Source organism: Emys orbicularis, chromosome 11, assembly GCF_028017835.1.
Source record: "Emys orbicularis isolate rEmyOrb1 chromosome 11, rEmyOrb1.hap1, whole genome shotgun sequence".
NCBI lineage: Eukaryota > Metazoa > Chordata > Testudines > Emydidae > Emys > Emys orbicularis.
In genome coordinates this window covers 21,055,671-21,080,889 of record NC_088693.1, presented here as the reverse complement: position 1 = coordinate 21,080,889, position 25,219 = coordinate 21,055,671, and the positions used below count along the sequence as shown (strand labels likewise).

At 39.9% G+C, this 25,219-nt stretch overlaps 1 protein-coding gene across 1 annotated transcript in view; it reads left to right on the top strand.

Annotated features, from left to right (window-relative positions):
• LRP1B (LDL receptor related protein 1B) overlaps positions 1-25,219 on the top strand; it is a 1,070,902-nt gene that overhangs the window by 851,941 nt on the left and 193,742 nt on the right. The window contains exons 58-60 of the mRNA XM_065413676.1: positions 238-360; positions 10,953-11,134; positions 18,120-18,319. Coding sequence (XP_065269748.1) covers positions 238-360; positions 10,953-11,134; positions 18,120-18,319 — 505 coding nt within the window. The remainder of the gene's footprint in view (positions 1-237; positions 361-10,952; positions 11,135-18,119; positions 18,320-25,219) is intronic.

Below are 25,219 nucleotides of genomic sequence, written 5' to 3'. Positions count from 1 at the left end.
TGCTCTTTGTACCATAGTTTGCTATTGTTCCCAGTTTTGTTTACTATTATGATTATGTTTACAAATAAAATATGGAAACATCAAATGCATAAGTACTACATAAATATACAGTAAGTATAACACATCTTTTGATTTCAATAATAATAAATGCAGTGATTACTTTGTATTTTGAATACCATCAAATATTTTGTATTCAAACATATGTAAAAAAGTGGACCTGATTCTTTTCCTTTTTAGGGGCTAAACAATGTGATTGCAATAGACTTTGATTATAGAGAGGAGTTCATCTATTGGATTGATTCCAGCAGACCAAATGGCAGCAGAATAAACAGAATGTCTTTGAATGGAAGTGACATAAAGGTAATTGGGAGCGAATAATAATGTAATTACTAGAATTAGGGAAGTATTACTATAAATAAAATAAGATCAGATAGAAAAAATACTATGTCTGGTCTTTATTAAATCTCTAAAATGTGTGGTTAATGTTTCTTTTTCATAATAGAAGTCCAAAATCTATTTCTGTTTCTCAGCTAATATGAACCTGATTAAATCTGAGAACTGAGACCTCTGCAACGTAATGAAAATTTCTAGACTGGAAATGCAATAATTCATCCAGAACTAATCAAAATAATTGTGTCCCTGAGCCAAATTCTGAGACTTAAAAGGTCGTTCAGTGTAAGATTTATCTTGGGTATAACTTTATATGGGGTAGGGATAGCTCAGAGGTTTGAGCATTGGCCTGCTAAACCCAGGGTTATGAGTTCAATCCTTGAGGGGGGCCATTTAGGGATCTGGGGCAAAAATCTGTCTGGGGATTGTTCCTCTTTTGAGCAGGGGGTTGGACTAGATGACCTCCTGAGGTCCCTTCTAACCCTGATATTCTATGATTCTGTGATAAGTTGATCAGTAAACAGATGTAAGTCAAGAAACAGTGTACACTGATCTAGCTTTCTGGAGTGTAACTTCTTCCATAATTTGTGATTTATGGACTGTGCCTAGTCTGCGTAGATGCTGGAGTTAATTTAATGTAACTGCTGTAGAAAATCCAGAGCAAGACCATGTCTTCGCTTCTGCACAGCAAAAGTTCTGCCTCTGTCAGTAGAGCAAGTTCAGTGATTACTCACCTTTGTTCATTTAAACCATTTATTTTTCTTAATTTGGGGGCAGTAGTGAATAGTTATTTTATACTCACAGTCTCTCCGAGTCTGACCTGTCCTAGGAAACAATGAAGCTGTGATGGGGTTTGTCTCACCACTGTGGCACCTCCTGCTGGCTTTCCTGGGAATTAGCTTAGTTCGCCAGTGCGCTCTCATCTGGTGACATCTCGCCACCATCACATCTGCTTCAGACAGCATGTTGTCCCAAAGAACACAGCGTTCTCTTCAGGACACAGCCCTCCGGCTGTGTCACACTCTGTTCTCCCCCTTCCGGGTTAACCATAGTCCCCTATCCAGCCACTTCCTCCATGGTGATTGAGGGAAAGAGGGGAACTGAGACCCACCCACTACTCCGGGTCCCAGCCCAGGGACCCTGTAGATGGCAGCCATGTGCTGTGTCTCCTCCAAACCCTCAGTCTACTTCCCTGCAGCCCCAGCACCTTCTCTGCCCTTGTCTCAGGGCCTCAGCATGCCAGCAGTCAGCTGGGAGCTTGCTCTCACTCCCCTGATTCTGCCTAGCACTGCTCTGTCCAAGGTGATAGCTGCCTTCTGCCTGCAAGGCAGCCAGTATTCCCTTTGCAGCCCTTCTTATATGGGCCAGCCCGCCCCTGATTGGCTGCTCCTTGTAGCCCTCTCCAATTGGCTGCCTGTTGCACAGCCTCCCTAGGGTTCTATTAACCCTTTATGGGCTTGTGTGGGGCATATGCCCCATCACAGAAGCATTGAGGCATTGGGATTCTCAGGTTTCTCTGCTGCAGTGTTCCCTTCCAGTCTCATCACCCTTGGCTGCAGAACGGAGCTACCTAGTGTCCATGTCTTTTTGCACTTACTTTAGCTAGCTTTCTTTGATTCTTGTATATATTAGTTGTTTTTAAATCTAGAGTGAGTTAGTTAGCTGTAGGATTAGTTGCCTGCTGGTATATCTTTGGAAAATTTTAGTTTTTCACTCTAATAGATGTTTTTTCCAGGTACTAGAACTTTAGAGTGTGTAACCCCAATTCTCTGGGATTTAAGCATTGCCCCTTCTCCCTTTTCTGTTTGGGGCAGTCTCATGTTCCCAGCAAAAAAGAAACAAACAAACAAAAAATACCCTACCAGAACAAGACACTCCTCTGCAAGTGCTTTTCCCCCAAGGTGAGGAATACAGAACAAACAACATGTGACAGATGTGTGATCATGTTGCTTAAAGTAGTTCTGGAAGGTGTTTAAATACTACAGTGGAAAGCACAGTGTAAAAAGCTACACCGAATACAATAGAATAGCAGAAGTACCATCTGCAAGTCCTCAAAAAAGACTTTAGAAGCCAGAGTAGTGCACTTGCAGATGTTTCTTCTTTACTGCTCCAGGAGTTAGGTGTGAGACCCAGTGTTTCTGATGAGAAGTGCTCTGGTCAGTTTGCTTTCAGCTCCAGGGTTCCATTATCCAAAACTACAACCTCTGTCTCTGGTAAGATGAACAAGGTCTCTGAGAAACAGAGCACTGCTCCTCAGGGAAAGTGAATAGTAGATTTCCTACAAAAAACTCCACTAAGAAAAGATCTAAGTCCTCACTGTGCTTCCATTCTAAGGAGATTCCATGGCCAAGTATGACTACTGTAGAAAGTCTGAGGGATCTCTGTACTGAGGCTGTGGTACTACATCCCAATACTAAATTGGTACAGACTGTTTCAGTGCTTGCTACACTGGTTACAGCATCAATGTTGCAGCGGTTTTGCCACTTCTTTCAGTACTGAGTAAATCAGTGGCATCAACATTGGCACTCTCCCCACCTTTATTCTCCACTCTAGCCGCGATGCTTGTGTTGCCACTCTGTTTGGTACCAGTTAAATATGTGGAAACAGGAGATTTGTTTTGGAGGAGCCTGAAAACCTGTGTTATCCACAGCTCTGAACATAAGATCATCAGTACCAGGTGCTAAAATATCTTTAATACTGGGGGTCTCCCAAGGTTTGACTGCCCATAGACTTTCTGTGCAGCCTAGTACTCCAGCTTTGTCAGCCCTTCTCCCAACCCTTTGCATGTGGACTACTCTTTATTGTCTTCAGCGGAAGGTATGTCTACCCTGCACACTTCTTTCGGCGGCATGCAGAATACATACCCATGTAGCCCCCTTAGTGTGAGTATAAATAGCAGTGTAGCCAGTGAGGGATGACTTAGGTGAGTAAAGACACACCTGAAGGGTGTAGGTATGTACCTACATGCTCTCTACCTGCCTAAGCCGTGCCTCCTGTCAACACAGTTGTCGTTAGCAGTGTTGTGTCCTGCTGCTTCTCCGCAGCTGGAGCCTTCCCCTGCTACAGGGAAAGACTCGGGCAATGGGGAGGCAACAAGGAAAGACTCTGCCAGCTCCCCACTGCTGGAGCTTCCCCTGTCAGAGTGAAAGACTCCTGCAGAGGGGAAAGGCTCTGCCAACTCCCATCTGTTGGGAGCCTTTCTCCTCTGCAGGGAGAGGCTCTGGCAGGGGGAGGTAGCTGGGAAAGGCTCAGCCTTTCCCTACTGCCTGCCCCTTGTCAGAGTCTTTCCTCACCTAAGCGAAAGGCTTCAGCAATGGGGAGCTGCTGAAGCTTTTCCCAACTGTCTCCCCCAGCCTGCTTTTCACTGCAGAATTTAGTTACAAATATCCTACGTGCCGCCACCAGTGGTGTGTAGTGTAGACATAGCCTGAATCACAGAGAAGCAGATAAGGGTCTCCAATATATTCCCCTAAGACACCTTCATGTGTCTTTGTTGATGAGCAGGAGAGTCTAGGGATTCTTCCTTGTCCAGATATTACACATACCTCATATTCCTTGATACCTACCTGTGGCCTTTGGGCTGTTACCTTGTAATATCCAAGCATGTCTCTTTTGGAACTTATGCAGTACATACAGACCAGAAAGTCAACCTCTGTACCAACCTTGAGAGGAAAATCTTCAGCTACATCTCTGTTGTTGACTCCATAAAAGCATATCCATTCTGGGGAAGCTTCTGAAGAGGGTCCACCACGTTTGCAGTTTGAGGAACGTCAACAACCATTTCATTCTCATGCCCAAATGTGGCAGTGGTTTCCTCGACCCCATCTCATGTGGGTTATTTTAAATATTTTCAAGATTTGATCAAGAAATGTGGCAGAGTCTTTAGATATTCTCCTTGAAGAGGTTCACAAATCCTCACTTAAACTTATCAATACGTTTCGTTCAGCTATGCAAGGGACAGTAACTTTCCCAGTTCTCATGGACCTGCCAGGAATGGAACTGCCATGGACCTGCCAGGAATTTATGGAAGAAACAGACTGCTCCAGTCCCCACATCAAAGATATTGAACAAGAAATATCATGTCCCATCTGCAGGAGCCGAATTTATCTATACACACCTGATACTGGGCTGCTTAGTAGTTGTTGCAGCTATTGAGAAATTAAAACAGCAACACAAAATGATTCAAACGAATACAAAAAAAGTGTCTAGATTTATTTGACTGCAAAACTTATTCTTCAATGAGTTTCCATTTTAGGATTTCAAACTATTAGACCCTACTGGCCTGTTATAAGTTTATGAACTATGACAAGTTGTTTGTTTTTGTGGACAAACTACCTCCAAAGAAGAGAGAGGATTTGTCAACTTTAATTTCAAAGAGAGGACTAATCATGAAAACATCTAGCCAAGAGTCTCTTGAAGTGATTGACTCCACTTTTAGATTTATGGCCACATTGGTAGTCATGCGAAGGGCATTCTGGCTTTAAACGTCTGGGTTTCCACATGAAGTTCAGTCAGTGGCTGATGAACTACCTTTTGAGAGCCTGGACCTTTTTAGCTTGAAAACTGATGATGTCTTTCACATCTGAAGGAATCATAGGCCACATTGTGATCTGTAGCGGGGTAGTTACCCGCTCCTGTCCTGAGGGGATTAAAACAGCCCTGGAGGAAGGCTGTGGAAGGGCAAGATGCCTGGGCTGATTGGGAGGAAGCAGGCTCAGCTGGGGCCATGCCCCAATCAGGGCCCAGCTGGCCCTATAAAGGCTTGAGCCAGGAGCTCAAGCACACAGTCTCTCTCTGTGTTCAGAGAGAGAAGGGCCTGGCTGCAGGGAGCTTCTCTCTCTGTGTTCAGAGAGAGAAGGGCCTGACTGCAGGGAGCTTTACCAGACACCTAGATTGGGAGGAGGGCTGGGGAAGGGCCAGAGGAGCTGGGAGCTCCGGCCTAGGAAAGCCTCAGGCTGCAGGCCTGGCAAGGCCTAGTAGGTGTAGGGTTGCAGGGGGCAGCCCATGGGTAGGCAGAGGCAGCAGGTCCGAACCCCTTTGCCTGTGATGAGTGGCTGATACTGCAGTCTGCCGTAGTGAATGGGGCTAGATGGAGACTGGGCAGTGGCCAAGACTGAGGCGAAGTGGGGGTAGTGGGTGGGGGTTCCCCAGGGAGGGGAGACCCTAAGACTGAGGGGTTACTGCCAGGGGGCAGCACCCCAGGTACAAGGGCACCGGGGTCCTGGGAGGGACACGGGGCCACAGGTAAGGCAGATCACCAGCCTGCAGGGGGCGCTCCGGACGCTGGAAGAGCTAATTCCCAGAAGTAACCAGCAGGAGGCACCGCAGGGGTGAGTCTGCACCCTGCTACACGATCTCTTAAAGTATTCATAGCTGGCCCTAAAGAAAACAGAGTAGGCTTCATACTTATTCAAGACAGAGATCTACACTGGGTTCAAAGAGTTGCAGAGCCTCCAGGAAAGAGGCATCAAGAAAGAAGAGACCTTCTGCCTCAGCATCCTTTACACATCAGACTACATTGGCTGTGAAACAACCATTTTGGGGGGTAGGTCAAAAGTAGCAATAACATTTTTCAGGATCCAGACCCTGGCATCCGTTCCTTCAGAAATTAAGTAAACTTATTCCAAGAATGTATGGGCTTCAATTACATCAGACTGCTAGGTATTAGAAATAGAATCAGTCATGTTCACAGAGCCTGTGTTGCAGTCCTTCCTCGTATGCAGAGTCAATCAGTTCAAATCATGACAGACAACACAGCTGTCATGTTCTATATAAATAGGCAGTGAAGGGCAATATCATTCCTGTTGTGTCAGGAGGTAATTCATATATGGAATTGGTGTATCCATCATCAGCTATCCTTCACTATGATTCACTAAGAGAACATCTTAGCTGAAAAGATAAGCTTGCTTCTTTTGTCTACTGTGAATGGGAAGTAAAGGACTCTGTCATACAGAATATCTTTAAGGAATTGAATTAACCATCAATAGACCTCTTTGTAACAGACAAAATCAGCATGTCGGAAATTCTACTCGGGGAGACCTAGGATCTCTTTCAGATGCATTTGTAATTTCCTGGTCAATAAAAAAAGTGGAAAAAGTGTATTTGTTGGCATGAACAAAGACATTTCAATTCCTGTGATACCCAAATCCCTATTATTTTAGATTATTTATTTTTCTCTGAAGAATGCAGGGTTGTCCATTCATTCTGTTAGGATTCACTTAGCTGCTAACTGTGCACATCATACATCATCTAGCCATCAGAAGATGTTCTATTTTTTAACATCCTCATGTAACTGATTTTTTGAGGGGACTTACTAGTCTGTCCACATTAAGGAGCCACCTCCCCAATGGGACCTCATTGTACTTCTGTCTGTTCTTCTTTTGAACCTATAGCAACCTGTTCCTTGCTGCATCACTTGATGCTTTTTGATTACAGTCATGTCAGCCAGAAGAATTGGAGAACGTCAAGCACTCATGGCTGACCTACCTTATTCAATTTTCCATTCAGATAAAATATCTCTCAGATCCATTCCATCCAAAGGTGGTCATGGACTTCCACTTGGATGAAATGATACATGTACCTATTTTATTTGCCTTTTATTTGCAAAGAACTAAACCTTTCTGAACTTTCCCAGGATTATTTATAGCAATTGCTGAGAGAATGAAGGGTGCCCAATTTCAACCTTAAAACTATCTAAATAGATTTTGTGTTGTATTAAGGCCCATTATGATATAGCTAGTCTAGAACCCCCAGATCAGATTATGGCTCATTCTACTAGGGCTCGGACAGATAATGCAGCACCTCTGTGAAATATTCCAGTTATAAACATCTGTAAGGTAGCCACTTGGAGGAGTTCATACTTTAATGAAGCAGTATTCCATCATGGAAGCATTGATATCAGATATTCTTTTTGGCAGAGCTGTATACAGTCTCTCTTTAGGTAGACTCTTAGCACTCACTTCCTTAGATCAGATCATTGCTTCTGAGTTACCAAGAGTGGAATGAATCTAGATCAATTGATAAAATTATCAACAAACACTGGAAGAAAGAAAAATTACTTACCTGTATCCTGTTTGTGTGTGTGTGTGTGTGTGTATATATATATATATATATATATATATATATATATATATATATATATATATATATATATATATATATATATATATTCCATGACCTGCCTTCCACTTGGGTGGGGAATCCTACATTTTTGACAGGGTTACTGGCCTAGTGGATGGGGGTAAGCTGTAGGTGTGATATACCTTGAGTTTAGTAAGGCTTTTGACAAAGTCTCACATGATATTCTCACAAGCAAACTAGGGAAATGTGATCTAGATGAAATTACGATATGGTGGGTGCATAACTGATTTAAAAATCATGCTCAAAGAGTAGTTATCGGTGCACTGTTGAGGAAGTATATAGTGAGGTCCCAAAGGGGTCTGTCCTCAGTCCAGTACTATTCAATATTTTCATTAACAACTTGGATAATGAAGTAGAGAGTATGCCTATACAGTTTACAGGTGACATGATGCTAGGAAGAAGTGCAAGCACTTTGGAGGACAGCTTAAAATTTAAAATTATCTTGACAAATTAGAGAATTGGTCTGAAATCAACAAGATGAAATTCAATGAAGGCAAGTGCAAAGTACTATATTTGGGAAGGAAAAATTAAATACAAAGCTACAGGTAGGGTGACCAGATGTCCCGATTTTATAGGACCAGATGTCCCGATTTTGGGGGTCTTTTTCTTATATAGGCTCCTATTATCCCCCACCCCCGTCCCGATTTTTCACACTTGCTGTCTAGTCACCCTAGCTACAGGTGGTAGTAGTGCTGAAAAGGATCTGGGGGTTAAAGTGAATCATAAATAGAATATAAGTCAACAATGTAAAACAGCTGCAATAAAGGCTAATATTCTGCAGTGTATTAACAGGAATGTCATGTGTAAGACAGGAATTAATTGCGTGCTTTACTCAGCACTGGTGAGGCTTCAGTTGGAGTATTGTATCCAATTCTGAGTGCCACAGTTCAGGAAAGATGTGGACAAACTGAAGAGAGTCCAGAGGAGAGCACAAGAATGATAAAAGATTTAGAATATCTGACCAAGAGGAAAGGTTAAAAAAACCTGTGCACGTATAGTCTTGAGAAAAGAAGACTGAGGGGGGACCTGAAAACTGTCTTTAAATACACTACGGGCTGTTATAAAGAGAATGATGGTCAAGTGTTCTCCATGTCCACTGAAGGGAGGACAAGTAGTTTTCAACTGTATCTGTAACAAGGGAATTTAAGTTAGCTATTTGGAATAACTTTCTAATTATGAGGATGTTTAAGCACTGGGATAGGCTTCCAACACACGTTGTGGAATCCATGTCATTGGAGATTTTTAAGAACAGGTCAGACAAACACCTATCAGGGATCATTTAGGTTTACTTGATCCAAGCCTGTGGACTAGACTAGATGATCTCTCGAGGTCCCTTCCAGCCCTACATTTCTGTGATTCTCTGACATTTGGATTCTGTGGAAGAGAAGGAACTGTGGAAGAGAAGGCAGTTAGGCCTCTCTGTTCTCTATTCCCTTGATAAAGAGTACAAGAGCACTCAGGGCAAATGTGCACCATAACTGGAAAAAATATATATATATATATATGTCAATGTGAAGAACTCCATTTACTGTACAGGTGAGTAACTTTTCAAAGAAGCAGGTTTAAACGTAAAAGGATATAAACTTTTATATATTACGTGAGATTCAAATGAAAATTGTTTTCTTGAAATGAAAAAAACCCTCTAAAATCAAAGATATTGATGTAAAATTTACATTTCTTTTTTAAATTTTTATAAAAATATCACACATATATTTCAGTGTCTGAAATAACTCTGAAGGAGCAATTTCAAAATCCTTTGAGAGCAAGGGCCAATAGAAAAAAGAATCCAATTATTTGGGTTGCTGTTTTCAGCTAGGGTGACTAAATCTCTGTAAATGGTAAGAGGGTTTCTAGAACCATCCAGTTTTCATAAAATTGTTGAATGCCCCTGTGTAAAGGTTTGGAAGGTTGTGAACTATAAGGTTGGGAATGTTCAGGCATTAGGAAATAAAAATGTTCCGTCCCTTTGTCCATATGAATAAAATCCGCTGTCCAAAACAAGATTTAAGATTTAAAGTGATCTTGTCAAGTAATAAAGAACTTAATATTTTTTATTTGTAGTGTTGTTGTAGCCATGTTGGGCCCAGTATATGAGAGAGAGACAATGTGGATAATATTTTTTATTGGACCAACTTCTGTTGGTGAAAGAGACAAGCGCTCTGTGGAATCCTCAGTCTTGTCTCTTTCACCAATAACATTTGGCCTAAGAAAAGATATTACCTCACCCACCTTGTGTCTCCTAATATTTGTTGAACATATCCGTAGTAATGGTTGAAGCAGATTATCTTGCACCCTACATCTACAGTTAAAGTTGGAAAAGTCTTTAATTGCCACAAATGTTATATTTGTAGTCCAAATATGTTTTAGATATATTTGGTTAAGTCCCACAGAAGCATCCAAAGAATCACATCTTTTGAGGTCAACCCATCACTAGTCCATAAACCATAAACTATTTTACTGGGATACTCAATTACTTCTGCCCTCAAAATTCCTTCCTGATAATTTGCATATAATCCAGCAGGCCTAACTTGCTAAAAAGCTTCATACTCCGAATTTCAGCCAATTACATTATTTGGGAACTGCCTGATATTGCAAGGCACCTTACTTACCATTAGGGCATTTCCACCTCTTTGCAAAAAGTGTGTACTTTTATGCATGCATGCCTTGAAGTATTGGCATCACTGTCACAATGAAGAGGGATATGTCCCACTGTACTCTTGGGGGGGGGGGGCGGAGGGGAAGGGGCATTGCCAAGAAACAGCTATCCTGAGAGTGGAAAATCCTTGCCTTTTCAGTGTTCCATAATGATAGGAAATTTTAAAAAACAAGTTTATTCTAAAAGGAACATTTTTTGTGTGACGAGGAAGATTTCAACAAAACAAAACAAAAGGTACCTCCAAAAACTAAATAAAAAAAAATGCCAGAATACAATCCAGTGGTGTTCCTAGTTCAGTCTGCAATTGCTGTTTGGGATTCCCCATTCTCCCCCCGTGACAGAAATTATATTCCATCATCTTTGTTAAATAAATCTACTCCTTAAGAAATATCAGACTTTTTTATTATTGTATCACTTTTTTCCACAGAGCTTCACTGTGGATCCTGTATTCTTCTCTTACACATTTTGAAACATACACAAATCAGTTTGGTTGTTAATTTTTTTCTAAGTATTTAATTGATTAACTCAGGGGTTCTCAAACTGGGGGTCGGGCCCCTCAGGGGGTCATGAGGTTATTATATGCGGGGTCGCAATCTGTCAGCCATCACCGCAAACCCTGCTTTGCCACCCACATTTATAATGGTGTTAAATATATTGAAAAATGTTTTTAATTTATAAGGGGGGGGTCGCAGTCAGAGGCTTGCTATGTGAAAGGGGTCACCAGTACAAAAGTTTGTATTAACTTTGTGCATCTTAATTCCTCTAGGTAGTACATAACACAGCTGTTCCCAATGCATTAGCTGTTGACTGGATTGGAAAGAATCTCTATTGGTCTGATGCAGAGAAAAGGATTATCGAAGTATCAAAACTCAATGGCTTATACCCCACTGTTCTTGTGAAAAAAAGGGTGAAGTTTCCTAGAGATCTATCTTTAGATCCTCAAGCTGGGTATGGAACAATAGTTTAATATAAAATCAGAACTAGATAATGAATTATCATTAAAGTCCTCAAATATATTTTTTCCCCAGCGCAAGCCTATCACTATCTAGTTTTTCCTTATTAGGTTTATTGTATATCAGCAAGCTAAAATACACAAAAGATGTTAATTGTGTCTTCATATGTTATAAAAAGCAATAGTCAGGGAGATTAATGCAGGTTATAGAAAAAATAATTTTTGTTGTGTCATAACACATCTTGATACAAGATAATTTGTGTGGTATTTGTGTGGATCATATGGTATTTGTGTCATGTTAAATATGAAATATTAAGCATGGTCACATTTTTATTTAAGGTATCCACTGCAGTGAGTTATATGACAGCTACTCTTTTCTACATTTGCTGTTATCCAAATTAATAGTGGGCAGTGAAATGCCACGTGTCTTTAAAAAACACTCTTCAGATTTCTTCTGCATACTAGTGCAAGGATGAAAAATGTTTAATAATGTTCCTGACTTAAATAGTTTTTGCCATTATTTTAATATGTGCAATATGGTGAATTTTTTTAATACAAACAGTAGTAGTTGACCTGAGTTGGCCTTTGGTGGCATTCAAAAATGGCACTTCTCGGGGTTCACTATTAGTTTCTCTATAATTTTAGCTCTCATGGAAAATGTACAAACAAAAAGAGTTTGTAAACAGATCCAGTGCTGCCTTGCTTGAACCTACAGAAGAGTCAGATCAAAACAATAGTTCAGAAAAGTAGTAACTGCCCCATCATTTAAATAACTTGTTATCCTGAAGCATACAGATAACAATTTAAATGTCAACATTGTTAAATATTTCATTGCATGTACATTCATCTACAGTAGGTTTCTACATGCAGTTTGAATATCACCATTATTGTTTTCTTCCCAATCTAAATCTTTACTGAACCAGAGTCATAGGAATAATGGGCACTGACTAACTCACAGCTAGAGAGTTGTTTTTTTAAAAATGCACTGTTGTGCAAACCTCTGTATTCTGACTGACTACTGTCTGTCAGAAATCACTGACCATTTGAGAATTGATTTACACCCAGATATCTTTGTAGTGGGCAAAATTACCGATTAAAAATCAATGAAGTAAATAATTTTGCTCACAATAAACACAACTTCATCAGATATTTGGTTGTAAGCTTTCCAGTGCTGAGGCTTTATTGTCATACCTATCTATAAAGCACCAACTCATTGCTGGCAATAACCTACTACTACTACTACTAATAGTAGTAGTAATAAAATAATTAATTAATAACTTCCCACTTTTCCCAGCTAATAGCAAAAGAAAATTTTAATTTCTACGTGAGACATTGCGATGTACCAACAACTTGCTGGTGCTTCCTGTTTATGAGGTGATAACTGTAACCTCACAACATTTACCGCCTGGGTTTATTTAGCTTGGTGTACAGTTGTTGCCTCATAAACAGGAAGCACACTCAAGTCACCAATAAATATATGTATAAACAATGGCCACTAACAGATCAGTGTTAATATGGTTGAAAAAGTCATAAAAAGTCTGTTTGCTTGTTTCCCATAGTACAGTTTCAGCTCTTAAAATGGATGTTTACAGTATAGATCATTTTAAACAGGAATATCACTTAGGGTTATTTGATAAAAATAATGGCATGAAGTAACTGAACCCCTCTTCAGATAAATAAAATTTGCAAGTAGCATTGACTGCTTCATCTGAAATCATGGAATAAAGAAAGCTTGCTTTGTTTCCTTTTCAGATGTGAATTAAATATGTAATGCTCACTTTATCGTGGAATATTAAGACATTTTTGCTTAAGAAGAATAAATAAAAATCTCATAGTGTCTTAGTGGAAATAAATTAATTATTCTTTTCTATCTTTATTTCCTAAGGCTTCAATAATCTCAAATGCCACTGACAGAAGAAAGCTAATGGGGTGGGGGCTATCAAAGGAGGAACAGCAGTATACTTTCCTTGAGGATGATCATGATGATACCACCTAGCTCTTACATAGTGATCCCAAACAATTGTCTCTGTCCAAGTCTGCAGCATCAGCATTCATAGTTGGAGAGGGGCTTTTGCTGGGAGTGTTGGGTCCAGGAGGTGGCCAGTTTTCATAGCATTATCCCTCTTCAGACCTACTTGTATATAGTAGTGCAAGATAATGCTGATCCTGTTGGCAGTATGTTATGTTTCTTACCCATCCACTTTGGGTAAGAATGATTTAGCAGTGGTTGGTGAGTCCTTGTCAGCATGATGTGTAAGGAAAAGGGAACCCAGTGGAGCAGTGTTGAGACACTGGTCTTCTTTACAAAAGCCCCAGTATTTTCAGGATCACCTGATTGATTTCCCTGTCTGTCTTTGGCCAAGCCCTATTCTCTTTCTCTGATGGTACTAGCCCCAGACCCATCTACCAGAACAACCTGTAAAAAGTAAGTACGTTCAAACTTAGGTTCCTGACCCCAGCTCAGAGTTTTTGGCACTTAGAGGATGATTTGGCTCAATAATTTCTGAGGGAGCAATGGCCACAATAGAAATTAATAACATAATAAATCTTTTTGAGGTGCTGGATATACAAAACCATCACCAAAATCATTCAGGTTATTTTTTGGCTGGTTGGGTTGTGGTGTGTGTGCTTTTCCCCCACATTTCAAGTTCATTGAGTTGTTATTGTGTGATTGAAATGGTATTAGATGAGTCCAGTTCATCCTTTCAGGTAACATGCTAAAAATCATGGTCCATCTATATAGCAGATATTAAAAATGTTACCACAGTTTTCATAAGAGAAGTTTTTCTACTGCAGTCTGTGGCCAAAATTCCCCATCCACCTTACATTGCTGTGCAGTGTGTTTTGGGTCAATGTTCTGTTTCCTTCTTTCATAAGGTACCTGAAACTGCATTTCAGTAGCTTTCTTGTACATGTGGATTTTGCATCTGGACCTTTGAGTTGAAAGTTCCCATAGAAACATACCTGCTGCTATATTTTTAACACTTGCTGTTTCCAGAAACAGGGACAAAAATGTAAAATTAAAAAATATTTTCTCCATTGAAAGAAATAATTCCAAACACATAGAACTGATTGAGGGGGGAAAAACAAGAAAAAACATATTCCCCAATTTCCCCCCCTGAAAATCTGAGATATTCTAGTAAGCTTTTTGGTTGATTTAAAAATTAGGAAGAAGTTTTGTGAAAATAGAATGCAATATTAATTAAGGTTTTCCCTAATGTAAAATTTGAAAAATGTCACCCAGCTCTACTCATGGAGAGCTCTGTCCTTAATTATGCCAGATCAAACCTAGATACAACTGAGGAGGGGAATAAGGCAAAAAATATTTTATTGGGGTGCAAGCAAAACTGTTTTCCTTGGAATTGGGGATACCAGGGGCCAAATTGCCCTCGAGCACAAGTTAATAATACCTGAGAGTTGCTCTGTCATGCACTGGCTTGTAAAGGTCACCTAGGAGACATTCCACCAATGAGGATCACAGGTGCACAGGGCACTCTTGCTGTTGCCCCCAAAATACCTCTTCCTCAGGGCCGCACAAAGGTTTTTGGTGCCTGTGGCAAAATCTGACTCTGAAGCCCCCATCTTACCAGATTTTCTCAGTTTACTAGTAGAACAATGGTGTTTGTTTTATTTTCCCCCTAACTGATATTCATACAAATTAAGGTTGGGCTACAAGAATCTAGCTGGGTTATTCTTCCTCTCAAACATCATTACCCGTATTAAATATTCTGCAGACCAAATTCTGTCATCAATTTAATCTATACAGCCTCATTGTGTACAAATTCTGGTCTCAGTTACTCATGCGTTGGTCTTTAAAATCTGCTCTAAGTTACACTAGTGTAATCTGGAATAACTTCATTGACTTCAATGAAGTTACTCTGGATTTAATTACTGGTGCTACAGAATGAAGAATTTGCCCTTTTGTCTTCAAATGATGTCTTTTCTCTGTTACACCTGGGTAATCTCATTAGACTTCTGTGGGAATACAGGGGCAACTGAGAGCATAAAGTGGCCTCCAGAATACCAGTGATGATGCAAGAGAAGGAAATAAGTCATCCTGGTAACATTTTCAAAAAAGAACCTAAATGATTTAGGAGCCTAAGGGCTTGTCTACATGGTGGGGTAATGCACCTTACAAGGGTGTAATGTCTGAAGTGGACTAAAGTGTTACACATTAATTTGTCTGTGTAGACCCTGCTGTTGTGTACTAAAGGTTCCCTAGCATGTATTCATTAAAACCCATTAGGGAAGCTTCAGTGCGCGTGAGTGAGCTTTAGAAATTACACCCCCATAGTGTGCATTGCTGCTGTGTAGACAAGCCATTAGTTTCATCGACATTCAATGAGATGATGATATGTCTACACTTCGATCTGGGGGTGTGATTACCAACTTGAGGAAATGTACTCACTCTGGCTCTCATTGAGCTATCATGATAAAGTGAAGCTGCAGTACGGTGAGTGGGGCTGGACACCTTGAGTATGTGCCAGTCTGAGACCATAGGCATGTACTTGAGGCGGCTAACTCTTCCTGCCACTTGCACTGCTGCTGCAGCTATGCTCTATTTTTAGAGCACTAGCTCAATCAGAGCAAGTGTGGGTATGTCTCTTCGAGCTGGGAATCATCCCCCACCCCAGCTTGAAGCGTAGACATATCCTTACTCTCCTGAGGATTAGAGTTATAAAGAAATTTGGGCGCTCTCTCTGGCCCAATGTTTCTTTCATTTTCCACAGTGAAACAGGTTCATCATGGGTCCAGAGAGAGCGAGAGAGCAAGCACGAGAATGAATTTGTAGCCTGTTGGTTAGAGCGCTCACCTGGGACGTGGAAGACCCACTTTCTCTGCTCCAATGACTTCTTAAAATTATTTATCAACAGTGGAACAGATTCAATAGGAGACCCTTTGGAAACCTCACATCAGAATATCCCATAGCCCAGTGGCTAGGGCTCTCACCTGGGAATGTCAGAGCCAAGTTCAGAATCGTAAATGCTTAGGGAACTTTTATTGCAAAAATTCAGGCACTGAGAGAGTTTAGGTGCAGCTGAGTGGCGGTTTTCTGAATTTCATGTTTTCTGAATCCCACTGGGGCCTGATTCTGGGATTTAGGCACCTAAAGTGTCAAACACCTAAGTCCTTTAGTGAATCTTGCTCTGAGTGATGAAGTGCAATAATGTGGAAATGAAAAAGAATTATACATTTAGTAAATTTACTCTGAAAATCACTGAAGACCAGTAAATACAGAATCCCATGCCTGTTTCACAGTCACTCTTCAAAGTCGAACCAGACATTTACATCTCTATTTGTTTGGTGCTGAGTTTTCAGCATTGATTTCTTGTGATGTTTTAAGAAGGTTGTGCTGTAAAACCAAACTGTTTAAACATATGGAAGTCAAAAATACAAATCAATATATAGAAAGTAACTTTGATTATGTGCAAAAGAGATAGCACATAGGAAGAGAAAGACTACACTAGGTTTGGTGCTGTGTGATCTATTTATATCCACAGATGTGACAATCGAAAAAGAATTATAAACATAGTTCATCTTGTGGGAATGGATGAGAACACTTATCCTTGTATAGAGAGGATGTTTTTGTCTGTGTATGAAAGACAGAGAAGTGGAGGAGGAGGAACTTTGTGTTACATCACAACTTGTCTAACTTCTAATTAGAGAAGGACGAAGAGGATTCTCTGTGTCTCTCTTTCACATGCCAACAAAAAAGGGCTCTGAGCAAGGATAGCTTTTCTCATCCATCCCAACAAGCTTAGTTATGCTTGTAGCTCATTTTTTTCCTGTAATTTAATGATAATGTGCTCCACTAATTTCCTAGCAGGCAATGTTCCCATAATTTTCCCTTGTGACCATGTGTATCACTACCCACAACATGCTTACTTCCCAAAAGCCTTGGGGACAGGATACCTGAGCCCATTTCAGTCTCTTATGGAAGAGTCCACCCTACCCAAGTTAATATAGGTGTATTAATACTAAAAGATGAGCCAGGTAAACTGAAATAATCAGCCTTTCCTGCTTTCCCCCAAATCATTCTTAGATAATGACCCATCTAATAATCCAGATGTAAAGGTCAGGTGTTTGCTGCCTACAGAAGAGAAGTACAGCTATATATGCCATGAAGTTGAAATAAGTAAACAATACAGTAGACCCCCTGTACTCAAGTCCCCATTTCAGAGTCCACAATCTTATAACTACATTTTTTTCTAACCTCTATGTGGGTCAATAGCTCATGAAAGATAAATTATATTAGTACACCAACAAAACATCTCCTTACAAATATTTTTAAATGTAACACATGCCAGGCATCTTAGCTGAGTATTCGCAATCAACTGAAAAAGAAAGGAAAAACAAAATCCCCACCCAATGTGATATTCCCTCATTCTCAGCCAATTTAGAAACATACATTCCTCCATCAATACTCTCACCTCTTTTAATCTTGGCAAGTGTGCCATCCTTGCCATGTTTTGTAGTTTGCCCATTATGAAAGAATGTCATTTTCATCATAATGCTGTGATCAGTGAAATTAGTGTATAAAATATAAAAAATTGGCATGGTAATACAGTATTATAATATTTTACCTACCTGAAATTCTTTTAACAATAACATTATTGCAGGACCTGAGATTTTAGCTTAGTAAAATCATAATGATACTTCAGAATTTAAGGGTGGCAATCCTAAATCAATCTCGACATATATATCCCATTTTGAGCTTTTCCTTTAATGGTTTAAGTACAGATGCAAAACTGCATCAATATCTCTAACATGGCGACTCATACACCTAAATACTATACTTCAAGCTATGAAGTTGTAAAATTTTCTTCGAAAAAACCCCCTCTCAAATGAGCTAACTTGGAGCACTACAGAATAATTCCTGGATAGTACTTAAAACCAACCAAAAAAAATTAAAACATTAGCTGCTATGTGTTAGTGCCTTTCCAGCTGTAAATAAAACAGTTATTGATTTTGTTTTCCTAGATATTTGTACTGGATTGATTGCTGTGAGTATCCTCACATTGGCCGTGTTGGTATGGATGGCACCAATCAAACTGTTGTCATAGAAACACAGATCTCCAGACCTATGGCTCTTACAATAGATTATGTCAACAGTAGACTCTACTGGGCTGATGAAAATCATATTGAGTTTGCTGACATGGATGGATTTCATAGACATAAAGGTTGGTCAAACAGCTGTAAAACATTCAATTTTTGACATTTCTTATTTTTAATGAAAGGTGTGTTATATTAATTGGGAAAAAAACGTTTGTATTCTAAATGTGAAGAATATTGTGCATTGCAAGATGACAAAGCTACATATTTTGCTTTTTTGTAAGTATTTTAAGAAGCAGAATGAGAATTTGTTTGCATCATTAAGCAGAATACTAAAGGATACTTCCTGATAAGAAAACAGTATTCTTCCCCCTTCTGTATTAACCAAATTTAGACAAGATCAAAGAGGTACATTTCTATTTCTGTATTTCTTCATTATTTCCTCTGTTTTTGCCAACACATATATTTTGCTAGACTACTCCTCATGAACACTGAATTTGTTGTAGATGTTGGCTGCCAACATGAATCCTGCAGGGCAAAATCCCTACTCCTGCCAATCTTCTGTATTTCTTCCAGGGCTTATAAAAGCCTCTTTGGCATTCTTTTAATACATGCAAATGTGCAGCAATTCATATCTGTGAAAAATGCCTTTTATCAAAAGAAAGCAAAAATTCTAAATAGGGACTGAGTTTTCTTAATAGTCCAAATACATTATTCAATAGTAAGATTTTTTTTCTTGGTTGAACTAAGCAGTAGTTTTTTAATGTGTTTTATTTATTAGCATAGAAATGTTACCCTCAAAGCTGCTGTTGTCACAAATGGTTTGCTGCCTTTTGGTATACATAATTACATAGCCTCTAGGAAGAAAATTATTAAGGAGAGGCAGTATTTTTCCATTGTTAAAGATAACATTTAGTTTCTATAATAAAGCCTGATTCTGCCCGAACTTTACTCTAAAATCTTCAAACATGAAATACTGGCCTAAAAAAGTGATAGGTTAGCTCTAGAGCTCAGTGTGACAGACTGAATGTGTCGATTAATAAAGTAGTATTTAATAACGAAGAGAGTTGAGGGGTGAAAATAAGCTTTAGCAAAACTCCACCCAGTCAGGTAAAACTACTTTCCTCAATGAGTAATGGATATGGCCAATCAGAAAGTACTCTACTTGCCAGGCACAACTAAGAGTCGCTGAACAACATTCTTTTGGATATAGGTTGTTAAGCTTTTGAGAGGCAGTTATCAAAGACGGTTGAATCCTCTATTGGCCACCTGTTCGGCCTTGCCTTGGCAAAGCCTTAGAGAAAGCAATAAGTGTAAAACTCCGTTGTATGTATAGGTAACTGGGGAAACCTAGATGATGGGAGATGGCTCCTGGAAGTGGCTACCCTAGATGATGGGAGATGGGTTCAGATAGGCCATACCCAAAATGAGAAGTAGAGGGGAGGGAAAACTTAGAAGATTGCAAAGGGAGGGCTCTCTCTCTCCCCCTTGGAACAGTGTGGAGGTTAGAAGTCTGACACTAGGGTCAGAACATAAAAGTACTTTTTGGAACATTCAAGCATTTCTTTCCTTTCTGTAACTTAAACTGAGATTGCCTTGTCTAGTTTATCTTATGTAAAGTGTAAATTTAGGTATGTTACGCAAACCATTTATTTTTCTCTTTTTATCCATTTTCTCTCTGTGTTTCTAAATCTGCGGTTGTGTGTGCGGAAAGTTCACCCCAAGGAGAAAAGGCACCTGTTATCCTCGAAAGAGGGACAGGAGACAAAAGAGGTTTTGGAACATAACCCCTGCAGTTTTATCTTGGTTAATAAGGCATGGGCAAAAGGGGCCTGTGCTACATGACCAATGTTGCATAGGCTGTGGGGGTCAAAGACCCAAGGAGATGCCAGCAGGACCAAGGAAGAGATGAGAGTTGGTGGTGGGATCAAGTAACACTGAGAGTAGGAATTTTTTTCCAAAATTAAAGAAAATAGAAGATTTTTGCACTCTGGTGAGCATGTCCATATTAAGGTTGTCATAATTCAATAATCTCTTCATCTTTTTTGTCACTTTATAGTGAAAAAAATGATGATGAGGAGAAAGATAAAATTTAGGAAATGAGATCAAGCACAGAGGGTCAAAGATTAGTTCATTACATTCTTACTTTAAATTTTTTATTAACATTTTAAATAAAATTGTCAAGGTAGCACATCATCTCTTATAGACTTTAAATGAGGAGCCAGATGATTGCTAGAGACGTTTGTTTTTATTTTAAAAAATGAATAAGTCTGTAGCTTAGTGGAGTTTTATAGCTCTTTATGAAGATAGGCCTCAAAGTGTAAATAAATCATGTGGGGTGCTTGTCAGTGGTAATTAGAGTGTTTCCATCAGAATTTAGGTTAATCATACTTGATATTTATAAATTAGGAGATATTTAAAAAGAGATGTTCACCAATGAACAAAAATCTTCTGGTTTTTGTTTGTTTGTTTGTTTGTTTGTTTATTTTTGCAAGATTCTGTCCTGAGAAAGGAAAGTGCAGAGAATAAAAATTAAGTTTAGTGACTTTAGTTGAGGAGGGGAACGCCTCCCTGATCAATTGCCTATCCAGTCCCTTCTAGCATGCTCCCCTGCTACTTCTGGCAGACCTTCCTAAAGGACACATCTCTTTATGACCACCTCACATCTCCAAGAGGTCTGGGAGATGGGCTGGGAATAAGATGGAGCTTGGGAAGTCCATTGTTGAAGAGAGTATTAGATGCAGAACTGAGGGTTGCAAAGACGTGCAGAAGGGGAACATGGGCAAAACACAGCAAGGCCAGTAGAGAAGGGAAGTATGGGACTGAGAGCACTTCATCCTTCCAGCAGATGTCAAATGAATTGGTAGGTTTCACACTCACCAGTCCTCCCAACATGGCTAAATTGCCATGATGGAAGGCTTACAGCACTGCTTTGGTGTGTTGAAGATAAAGGCTCCCCAAGCTTGTGGAAGGGAGTAAGTTGGCCTCCAAAGCACATGCATAGATTTGGGGGTATTGGTGTTATCCTACAAGCATCATAGAGTTTGTCTGAGAATCCAGAATTCCTAATACCTACAGAGGGGTTGGAAAGGATCAAGTGAGAGAGCTACCTAAGGTTTCTTGGGAGGTTATGAACCCTAGTGGACACTCACTCATATTCATGTTCTAAGGTCCACATGAGTTGAGTTCCCCATCTGTGGATCATAGGAGATCTGCAGAAAAGAGAGAGAGAGTAATATCCCTAAAGTGCTATCTGCAAAATTATTTTACTCTCACCATTCTCTCTGAGCTCTTCCTGCAGAACTCAAGATTCCCCTTTCTTGAGTACCTTCCACATCTCTTGAGGATGTTGGAAAATGCATATAAGAAAGTTTTCTGAAACTAATGGGGGGTATGGCTTTTGGTGGACCTGGACACTTATACTCTTATAACACTGAACAGTTAACTGTGATTTATACTTTTCTGTGTAAAGATCTAAGAACTCTAAGATCTGAGAACTTAAAACTGAATTTCTGCTAAACAAATTATGATTTTATAATTCAAGGGGTAGTGAGGTTTTGTAAATCCCTGATTTGTTTATTTTTCATTGGATACCCAAAGAGTTGGTGAATTTGTTCTTTTATTATTTTCCTTTAGCAACTTAATTTAAAAATTGGAAAATAGTTAATTTAATTTTAAAATTGGAAATTAGTAGAAAACTTTAATTCAGTAAATATTAATGTGTGTTTTCTAATTCCACTTTTATGAGACAAGATAGAAAAGTGGGGTCTTTTTTTGCGGGGGGGGGGGGGTTCTCTCACACAGAGAAGGAATCCTCTGGTCTGGGATCTAGCTAGTGGATTAAATGGTGCCCACAGAGGTCAGAAAAGGAACTGAAACTGCTTTGGCACCCAGACTGTTCCTTCTAAGTAAACTTTGGAACTGTTTTATCACCATAGCACACAGTCTTTCAGCAGCTTTTCTCGTGGCCGACCCATGGGTTTTCACAACAATTCTCCCACATTATCACTTCTTCAGCCATTCCTATTCCTTTCCTCTCTTCCTGATGGCAATCCAAAAATAGAACTGTGCCATGGGATGTAGGGGAGGCAGCCTCTCTAGTACTCAGGGCTGGATTAAGGAATAGGCACTGTAGGTCTGTGACTAGGGCCCCAGCTCCTAGAATGACTAGATTCCACTAGAATCTAAGCTTTCATTTAAAAAGAAGAAAAATGTGAGATTTTAGGCATCATGGTTATGAATAAAAGCTTCTAAATGTGTACTATCATATACAATGTAGTAATAATTGCCTGAGTCTGCAGACAGCCTGAAACAACAGGTGTGAACTCACCCATGCCTTTCAGTGTTAATTTCAAAACTTGTTGTTGCATGGGGCCCTACCAGCACCACCTTAGCAGAAGATATTGTGTGCAGCAGGCCCAGTCAGTGCAATACTGCATGGACCTTCGCTGTCACCCCACATTGCCAGTGAAAGAAGAAAGACCTTTTCTTGACACGCTTGCTACTCCCAAGAGGAAGAGTGCTCCATACTGCTGCTGCCTCTTCCCCTCTGGGGTGGGAGAGTTCCCTCAGCATCACCATGGTGTGGGCTCAGGGCCACAGGCAGCCCCTGTGGTGTGATATTCTTAGAGCTCTGGCTTACTTTAATCCATCCCTGGCTGCTTTTGACTGACAGAATTTGAATCTTGTGAGCTTGGTCTTTAAGCCCAGTTTACTCTTCTTTTAAACTTCTAGCCATGGGTTGTAACAACTTTCCAATAGGTAAAACACTGTCATCTCTCTTGCAGATCTTAGAAACTGTCTAGGAGAGGGGAATGTCTGCTGCTTTCCTCTCCTGCAGAGTTCCTGATCTTTGCAGGTGAGAAATATCAGTGACTGCCCCCTCTTGTGTACATTATGGTTGGTAGGAGAGAAGTTGTAGTGAGAATTTTGACACACCATGTACGCGAGGGAGCTTGGAGAGCTTAGGAGAACTTCATGTCAATGGAGGCAATACTAACTTTACACAGCTACTTAAAGTTTAATGACAGGTTTCAGAGTAGCAGCCGTGTTAGTCTGTATCCGCAAAAATAACAGGAGTACTTGTGGCACCTTAGAGACTAACAAATTTATTAGAGCATAAGCTTTCGTGGGCTACAACCCACTTCTATATGCATCCGAAGAAGTGGGTTGTAGCCCACGAAAGCTTATGCTCTAATAAATTTGTTAGTCTCTAAGGTGCCACAAGTACTCTTGTTATTTTTAAAGTTTAATGGTTGATTATATAAGCTATATTAGAGTCTAGCAAATGTAAAGCTGTAGCACTCCCAAGTTGTATGCATATTAAATCATTGAGCATTCATTAGAGCATTAATCTGGCTAAGCACTAAGACAGTTTATTTATACCAGCTTTAAATATTTAGGAATTTAGCAAAGTAATCATTTGGGTTCCCGTTCCCTTGGCCACCTGGCTATGTCAAACAGGTGTTCCGAATCTTTAGGCCTAAAACTCTCTTATTTCTGAGCAGGGGATGAAATACTAAATTTAAAAGGTGTTCGTAGTTTAGATCCTGTAATTTCAAAACTGCTAATTATAGAAGCTTGTAATTACAGGAAGAAATATTCTGGGTTTGTTTTCATTACCTCAGTTTTACATCAGTATAATGCCATCAGTCCATTGAATTTCACTGGTGACTTTTACATCTATCAGAGTTCAAATTCTGGTCCTCTTGTCCCTGCTAAACTTAAGCACAAGCATTTGCAGATGAAAATCTTACTTTATGGGAAAAGTTAGGGAAGTATGAAAATAGGGTTTATAATGGCAACCCTGGCACAACCATAGTTACAAAATTGTAACAAATTCCTCCATAATATATTGTGTCTGTCTCTCTCTGCGTGTAAGAGCTATCTAGATCTATCAATCATTCAACCAATTATTATAGGGACAGCTGGTAAAGTGGCATATAGATGAAGTTGCCCAACGCGGACGGGGGAAGAGATGGGGATAGGAACCAGGGTGGGAATAGATAAGAGCAAAGGGGGCTGAGCAGCTATATACACAGAAGGAGAGGGAGATAGAAGTCAGGGTAATGGCTGGATAGAAGCTGGGTGAGGGTGGTTGGGGGGGGACAGGAGCAGGGTTGGATAGGAGAGAGGAGGGGACAGGAGCTGGGGAATGAGGCAAGATAGGAGAAGAGAGAGAGAGAATAGCTTGGGGAACAAGGACAGAAGGATCCTGGGGCATGCTTATCTACAGATCCTGGACTTGAATCCAGGAGTTCTGAGTACCTATGTTCCTTGGCTGTCAGCAAATAGCAAAAACCAATTGACAAAGTATATATCTCTTCTCCCTCACTAGTGTCTTGTCCACACAGAGGATAATAACTTGCTATTGCTATCAGTTGCTCCATTAGTTCTAGTGGTGGAGGTCAGTTCTGGGACTTAAACCCTACTAGTAACCCACGTCAGTGTCAGTATGATGCCTTATGAAGGATTTTGTTTTCTTTAAAATTTTTCTTTTTTAAACATCACACACAAACTACATTAAAAGAACATTAAAGATGCAAAGTCAAGCATTCCAAAGTTAGGAAATGTTAGAATTAAGGTTGTCCCAACAACCTTAATTCCACCCCTTGGTACCTATGTGTTAGGATAGTCTTTAATTACAGAATCATGAACTATTCTTTTCAGCAAGAACCTGCCTGCTTCATACAGGGCACAAGATATACTATACTCTAGAAGTGAATCAGGGTTGTATAATGAATAAGACTGTTGTCTATAGGAACCTCTACCCTGTTTGTTGCAGGAGTGTAGTGAATGAGGCAGAGGATTACAGGAAAAGAAAGGGTGGTCTGTTTGTTAAGTAAGTTGAATGCCACCATGGATAACTGGATCACTGCCTCTGCCATGGAGTTCTTTTGTGATGCTAGACAAGTCACTTACACCGAAATGTTCACAGGTGGCCAATAACTGCATGTTTCTCATTTTCTGGATATCTAACATGAGACACCTGATGCCAGATTGGAAGAAGTGCTGAGCACTCACAGCTA